At 36.8% G+C, this 8,137-nt stretch overlaps 2 protein-coding genes across 2 annotated transcripts in view; both read left to right on the top strand.

Moving 5' to 3' along the window:
- The window catches only part of lix1l (limb and CNS expressed 1 like), a 6,765-nt gene extending 4,697 nt beyond the window's left edge, over positions 1-2,068 (top strand). The window contains exons 5-6 of the mRNA XM_015380503.1: positions 164-241; positions 1,231-2,068. Of these exons, the coding sequence (XP_015235989.1) occupies positions 164-241; positions 1,231-1,482 (330 nt within the window). The 3' untranslated portion in view covers positions 1,483-2,068. The remainder of the gene's footprint in view (positions 1-163; positions 242-1,230) is intronic.
- A 1,808-nt stretch (positions 2,069-3,876) lies between these two features.
- sf3b4 (splicing factor 3b subunit 4) overlaps positions 3,877-8,137 on the top strand; it is a 5,532-nt gene continuing 1,271 nt past the window's right edge. Inside the window, exons 1-5 of the mRNA XM_015380481.1 lie at positions 3,877-3,979; positions 4,765-4,893; positions 5,925-6,464; positions 6,572-6,739; positions 6,960-7,118. Of these exons, the coding sequence (XP_015235967.1) occupies positions 3,946-3,979; positions 4,765-4,893; positions 5,925-6,464; positions 6,572-6,739; positions 6,960-7,118 (1,030 nt within the window). The 5' untranslated portion in view covers positions 3,877-3,945. The remainder of the gene's footprint in view (positions 3,980-4,764; positions 4,894-5,924; positions 6,465-6,571; positions 6,740-6,959; positions 7,119-8,137) is intronic.

Genomic DNA, 8,137 nt, shown 5'->3' with positions numbered 1-8,137 from the left:
TTCCTTCCTTCCTTCCTTCCTTCCTTCCTTCCTTCCTTCCTTCCTTCCAATGTCAGATCAAGTGCCTTGATTAAATAAATGTTTCACAATATATATATTTGAAAACAACAAAAAAAGCTGAGTGAGTCAAAATGAAACTATTTGGATATGTTTTAAACTGCAGGAGCTGATGACCGTGTTTCAGCTGCTGCACTGGAACGGGAGCCTGAAAGCCATGAGAGAGCGACAGTGTTCCCGACAGGTACTCAGTCATGTTTCTTCTATTTACACAAGAATAATTATAATTTAAACACGGGCTACATGAATGTTTTTTTATTCCAGGGTTAGTCTTTTCTTTCCCGTTTGGAATAAAAAAGGGTCACGATAAAAATCTTCAAAGAGGCAGGGGAGTCTAAAAAAAAAAAACTTAAGGAATACTATTTCATAATCTGGAACGAAAAATTTTAAAATCAGGGAGGACATAGAAATATGAGTAACTAGCAATACTATTAATTATTTAGAAGCTTTGAGGATTCAATAAAACTGTTTGGTTTCCATGCTAGCATGGTAACACAACATACAGGTACAGTTATTAAAAAAAAATAAATAGCGGGTCTTATTTACAGAGGGTCAAACGTTTGTGTACATAAGCCCCCATTTAAAGCTGGTGTAGTATCCCTCAGCTGGTTGCAAATGAACCACACATAATTTAAAACTACCAGCAGTCTTCTGCCATTGTTCTGAATGGACATTTAATCACTGCATTAATGAGAAATAGTGGAGCATAAAATAAGCACTTTCACTAGACCCATTGAAAGAACCATAGTTTCAGAAGTAATCATAACCCAAACTGTGCCTTAATCAAACAGCTATAAGCTTTCTAAGAATGCACCTGATGTTGACCCTGTTTAAAATAAATCAACCACAGAAAAGCCATGCATGTTAAAGGAAATATAAGCTTTACAATTTCTGATACAACTGTGCTGTCTAGTTTATTAGTGTAAATTCAAGAGTATTGGTGAGAATATGATAAATCAGTGCTGCACAGCTAGAGCTAATCCAGCAGAGCTTGATAGGCTAACAGTTGGACAATTAAAAGCTGAAACCAAAAGTGAAAATATTGAGGTAGATTTTATTAAACTTTGGAAAAATAAAAATGATAGATAATTTAAAGCACTCAAATAATAGCAATAATAGCATGTGTATGTAAACAGTTCTTTGACCAGCCCTGCATGATACCCTTATTTGCAGGAGGTACTGGCTCACTATTCCCATCGGGCCTTGGATGACGACATGCGCACCCAGATGGCGGCCGACTGGGTGAACCGGGAACAGAGCATGGCGAGAACCATCGCTCAGGAGCTGGCCTCGACAGAGCGGGAGCTGGAGGACGCCAGGCTGGCGGGCAGAGAGCTACGCTTTTACAAGGAAAAGAAAGACATCCTGATGTTAGCTGTGGGTCAGCTCAGCGCAGCCAACGCAGCCACTCTGCCATCGCACTAAAATCAACCCCCTCGCCACGCAGTTGGATTCCTGGTAACAGTGTTGATCGCTTTTTAAGATGTTTTGTAACCAGGATCATCAGGATTCAGCTTCCTTTTTTATTCCTTAAAAAGAAACACTTATCAAACTCGTTGTGCCTAGTAATCCCAGGAAGCTGTTCTGCTTTATTTATCCTTGGAAAACAAAACAACAAAATAAAATAAAAACTTGTCACATGGTTTTTACATTGCCACAGTTCTGGAAACTGTGCAGACAGATTTGATTCAGGTGTGGATTTGATGGGATGAATATAATCCGGTATAAATGGAATCAGTTACTAAAAGTCACTAATGATTCAGAATCAGTATAAGCAAGCAAATTATTTGAACCTGGAGCATCAAAAATGACTTTGATATACCTAGTTTGACATAACTAATTGATCGCGCCTAACTTTTCCAACTCCACCGAAAAATGCTGTTTGTTCCCAAACAGTCTGATCTCTAATGCCTCATTTGTGCACACAACTGAGGCCAGAAACAACCAACTCCTGCTTCCTGACAACACATATTTTTTGAATGTTTAAATCCAGCCAGATTTAAAGAAAAAATGTGATCTGAATCACAAAAAAACAACTAACAAACAAACAAAAAAAAACACTTTATCTAAGCTTTTTTTTCCAAAATTAAGTTTTTTGAATTACCCTTAAAGTAATATTTGTATTCCAGGAATTTTCAATATGGGTACGTTTGACTGACAGCTCTGTTTACACACAGAGACGAAAGTCTAGTTAAAGACTTTTTTTTGTACTGTTATGTTTATTTTACATTTGTCTATGATTTTACAACCCTGACACTTGCCGAATGTATACTTATAGCGTGCTATCAACTTTATAACTGATAAAGCTACTTTGTTAAACTCTTATTGACCATTTCTACATCAATACAGAGTCTGAAAAGGTCAGTGTTCATAAGATGCAAATAAATTAGTATTTTCTCGCCATGTTTTGGGCTTTGAAAAAAGAAAGTCAAAACTTCACCTTGGACCTGAGTAATGTTTTTTTTTAGATCTTGGTGTTATCGTTGAAGATACTCAGAGCAGATTTTGTTCTCTGAACCGTTTAAAGTCAGCAAATGATGAACTCTTTCTATAGTTCTTTTTCTAAACTATATTTCTACATGCATAAAATTGAAGACATTTAACCTTGGAAAGAATGCATATGAATAAAGAAATTGTTTGACTGATTAATGGTGAAAATGCAGCCCGGAAGCAAACAGTAAAACAGCAACAAAGCACTTTTTCTCCTGCTGAAAACCAACCGAATCACCAACAGCTGAAATTTGTTACCTTAATGTTTTTGGAGATGGTATTTTTAAAACATAAAGGGGAAAGACTGAATTGAATTAATTTTTAGAGCAGCTTTTATTTCCTTTGGGCTTATTATTTGACTTTTTTGAAATTAAAAACAATTATGATGAGATCACTAAAACTAGAACCAGAGGCCTGCAAACTCTAAATCATTACGTTAATTTACTTAGAAAGACAGAAATAAAAATACTATTTATATACGATTCTCTGAATTAAAGAAGTGACTTCTTGCAATTTTGGGGTTTTACCTGTTGCTTTGTTCCTGTTTTCATTTACAGAAATGTTCTATTTTTGACACATTAATCTACTTGCATTAGATTAAAAATGATTTTTTAAAAATAAAAATGTCCACCAATATACACATGTACCTCTATATGACAAAGTTCCCCTTATATGCCGCAGTGTTGGTTTAATTAGGACTTTGTTCTTGTAGATTTTCATGTTTGCTTAAGCAATATACAGTGTGTGGTTTTTCAGTAATCTATTGAAAAAAAGAAAGGAAATTATGAATGAAAACAAACTGTATTTCACCAAGCTGTTAAAAAAATAAGTTTGTGATTTAATTTTCTTCTTTCTGTTGTTTATTATAAAGAATATGCCCTTTAAGTGTTGTCTATTATATAAGCCATTTAAAAAAAATATTCATTTTGTTTTTATACGTAAGTATTTTTTAATTGATATCGGGTTGCTACACATTTTATAAATAAAAGAACACATTTTATTTTTTTCATTTCTTTGATTTGTTGGGTTTGATGCATGATGTCTTAGATTTTGTTTTGCTTGATCATGTTTTATACACAGTGTTGTTTTTTAAAGTTGCTTTTTGAGGGCCAATTGTGTTTATTTTATATGAACTTTTTGTATTCTGTGTTTATAGATTTATATCAATATGTAATAAATGAAAAAATATGTAGCTTGTCTTATTTTTTACTATCCACAGTTATTGCAATTTACTGTATTGTTTATGTTTTTAGGTACGTTTTAATCTTAATTTAAAACCGTTAAAAGCGGTGAAAACATATATTTTCTGTAGATAACTTTATTTTGAAATGCCTTGACCCAGTAGCGGAAGTAGGAACGCTTCCGGTTTGACGCTCCGCTGGCGGTTGGACATTCAACATGGCCGCGGGACCAATTTCGGAAAGAAATCAAGGTAATTTAAAAATATGACATGGATTTGACGACTTATACCACCTCGCATTGATATGTAGAAACTGATATGTCTTAAAATAACTTCCTGGGGTTTTGAGCACCCTTTTCTTAGCAGTTAATCATTTACTTGAACACATGGAAGCTTTCTAGTCTTTTAGCCTAGCTTAATGCTAGTTAGCTTTTGTGCTCATTCATTTTTGTCATGTCGGAGAACGCAGGCTTTATTTTTATTTTAGATGAAATTTTGTTTTACTTTTAGCATTTAAATGTAGCTTAGAGAGCTAGCAACTTAATACCCTTTAGCACAACTCAATTGCTCTAGTAGGTAAACAATCTTACGCCTTTGTACTCTTGATTACTAGTTGATGTAAACTGTTGCTCAAGATTTTATCAGGAATATTTTTAGGGAAAGTGTTATTGAAAACATATTTCAATTTAAGAAAAACAAAGAATTTTAAGAATGTGGCAACATAAAGAGGTTTTTAATAAAGATAACAACATACAAGTTAACATGCTGGGGTAAACATTTAAAAGTTTAGAAGGATCGCTACATCATTTTTACTTTAAGACTGATAAAAAGGATCAGTATATTCCCCAGGCTTTGGTACTGGAAATAGAAAAAAATAAACATTTGTTTTCTGTGACCTGGAACTCAGTACAATGAGCCTTTTATTGTTGATAGAAAGAAAAGTCCTATTCAAGACACCAGCTAAACAGACCTGCTTGATGTTGCTTGCAAAACTCCTGTGATGTGTTTAATTAAAATAAATGTTTTTCAAATTTCAGATGCGACTGTGTATGTGGGCGGCTTGGATGAAAAGGTGTCAGAGCCATTACTGTGGGAGCTCTTCCTGCAGGCTGGTCCTGTGGTCAACACACACATGCCCAAAGACAGAGTCACTGGCCAACATCAAGGTCTGTATCAATTTGCACATTATTATTTTTTTCAGTGTACATTAAAAGTTCTGAAGAATGTAAATATTTTAATGGAGAGCGATTTGAATGAAAATCTGAGTGGACCTGAGAAGGCAGATGAAAACTGAACATGTCATGAAAGGAGTGTTAGAGACGTTTATGAGTATAGTTCTGCGTGGTGAGCCCAGTCTGCCTTTAGTTCACTTAATAAACATTCTTCCACTTATAGAATGTTTTTTTTATTTTATTTATCTGCCTCTCATAGTCTATTTTCTATGGGGCAATTGAGCTGACTCTGCCATATTATATTATTTGTCTATCTGTTGTAGCACTCAATGCTTCAAGATCACAAATCATGCATATATATTATAAGGTGCTTCACTAATACAAGATTTTGCCAGCCCAAGTATAAGTACTAACATTTTAGTACTTTCCGAATCCAAGTAACGGTCTGAATGCGGAATAAAAGCTTAGATGTAGTGCAGAGTTTTAATCAGATTCTCTGATATGCTAAGCAGAGAAAATTAGATTTTTACCTTAAATCTGGTAGCTTGGGTGCATTTAGTGTTTTTACTTCTCTTGACAACTTTGCTGAACATATTTTTTTGGTTTTTCTTCATTAAGACAGTTCTGCTTTTAGTTGTGCTTCCTGAGTTTTTCCAACCAGAAAAGCTCTTCTTGCAGGCCAGAGCCTGGATACTAATCTAACCAAGGGGTTCCCCTTGTTTTTACAAACTTGCTGTTAGAAGGGAACTTATGCTAGTATCTTTTCAGTATTGGAGCAAATTTTTGGATGCGAATACAAGTAAGGATCAGTGAATTCCCAATATGAATGGATCAGATTTTTTTACTTATTACAGAAAAATAGGAAAAGACTGGTCTTCTGTATAAACAACACATATGCTGGTTGTTAGTTCTTTTTGTGTGTCATACTTCATGCATTTTTAAGTTTGAAACTCTGAAATATTTTTGACTTTTAAGATGTGTTTTACTTGACTCTGTCAATAAGTAATTATTTTTCTTTTTCTCAGGGTATGGCTTTGTGGAGTTCCTCAGTGAAGAAGATGCTGATTATGCCATAAAAATCATGAATATGATAAAGCTCTATGGAAAACCGATTAGGGTCAATAAGGCCTCAGCACACAATAAAAACCTAGATGTTGGTGCAAACATCTTCATTGGAAATTTGGACCCAGAGATAGACGAGAAACTTCTCTATGACACTTTCAGTGCTTTTGGTGTGATTCTCCAAACGCCGAAGATAATGCGGGACCCAGACACAGGAAACTCGAAGGGCTATGCATTCATTAACTTTGCCAGTTTTGATGCGTCGGACGCGGCCATCGAGGCCATGAATGGCCAGTACCTCTGCAATAGGCCTATCACGGTGTCCTACGCTTTTAAAAAGGATTCCAAAGGAGAGCGACACGGTTCGGCCGCCGAGCGACTGCTGGCTGCACAGAACCCCCTGTCCCAGGCTGACAGACCGCATCAGCTGTTCGCCGATGCTCCACCACCAGTGACTGCACCGGCAGTCCTGACTGCGATGGGAACAGCAATGACCATTCCAGGTATGAACCATGACTAAAAATATATGCTTAATTGTGACTTTAAAAAAATGTTGCACGTTTTTAGCCAAACGTTTCTCTACCATTTATTTAGACTTTTTTGGTTTCAGGTCTCCCTCCTCCTGGTGCTTTTCCTCCTGTTCCTCCCCCTGGAACAATGCCCCCAGCAATGCCCCCTAGTATGGCTATGCCTCCAAATGCAGTACCAGTTCAACCAGTGTCTGCTGGTGGACCTCTGTCTGGACCACCGCCTTTCCCCCCAGCCAACATGCCTCCAGGTATTCCATGAGACATTAATCAGCTGCATTTCATACATGCAGATATGCTTTCTTCTGTGGTTGCCAATCAAGACTTCTATGTAAGGTTTTTATAGGATCTGTTAGATTAAATTTAAATTGAAAGCATGTGAAAAGCAGAAATATCATTGCTATAAAAACCAACAATGACTTCCTGCAACTACAAATTAAGGTAGAAATGGGATCTGATTCTGTTCCACAGGTATGCCACAGATGCCCATGCCGCCTCCTGCTCCTCCTGGCATGGTGCCTCCACCTCCTGCTCCCCCAGGATCTGCTCAGCGAGCTCCACTTCCTCCAAATATGCCACCACCTCCACCAATGGGCATGCCTCCTCGGGCGCCCTATGGACCTCCTATGGGTGAGTACTGCTGCTCTGTATCAAAGTTCTCCTGCTAAATGTTTGGCTTGAGGGGAAAAAGGCTCTATTAATTGAATATAATACATAAGTCCCATTTTTCAGGGAATTTTAGCAAATACTATTGGCAATAAAATTTTCCAAGCATTTGAACAGTTAATTGGTTCTGGATTGCTTTCTTCAGTGTCCACCTTGAAACTGTAAGGACAGTTGAATGAGACGCTAACTGGTTTGCACATAATAATAAAAGATCTACCACAGTCTTATTGAGGTGGAATGGCTGTAGTGTGCTGTGGCCATACAGGAAAAGATAAAACATTTTGTTGTCAGCTTGGTAAGAGATGAATAAAAGTGGCTATAAAGTGGACCCTTGAGGAACTGCAAAGTTTTTATGTATTTATTATTTTATCCATATGCATAATTTCTAAGAAGTGGTGTTTCTCCTAAGATCTTAACATTTTCTTTTATCTTTCCAACCTGCCAGTTTCCCATGTTCAATAAAAGTCTTTCATTTTTGATGCTATACCAATATTGTGGCTTAGAGTATTGATTCATATCAACATTGCCCCTATAGGATATCAGAATCAATCAAACATTTTAGTTTTCTTTTGGCTACATAACCGTTAAAGGTATTGTGGGGGATTTTTTTTTAAAACATCAGCCCTCTCTACTTTAAAAAATAAATGCGCTTGCAAGAGCATGCATAAGCCCATTTCTCCCTGTGCATGTCCTGTTTAAAATGTGCTATTCTCATAGCTCATACAAGCTTACTGTGTCCACATACAGCAGGGACTATTTATTGGACTTTATAGCGAAGTCAGTTCACTGACTGTTTGGGCAGATGATTGCTGCTTTTTGCTCCGTTGTTCACGTAACTCCTCCTCCACTGTGTGGTGCCTGCGCCATCTTTGTTATCAGTCGCCGCTGTCTGGTAGCGACAACAGGATGCTGTGACAGCAAATTACATAGTGCTTTACGATGATAGCTCTCCACGCAAAGCATTCTGGGATATATCTGCCTCT

Source organism: Cyprinodon variegatus, unplaced genomic scaffold (genome assembly GCF_000732505.1).
Source record: "Cyprinodon variegatus isolate N-32 unplaced genomic scaffold, C_variegatus-1.0 Scaffold216, whole genome shotgun sequence".
NCBI classification, from domain to species: domain Eukaryota; kingdom Metazoa; phylum Chordata; class Actinopteri; order Cyprinodontiformes; family Cyprinodontidae; genus Cyprinodon; species Cyprinodon variegatus.
This window is presented reverse-complemented; position numbering and strand designations above follow the sequence as displayed.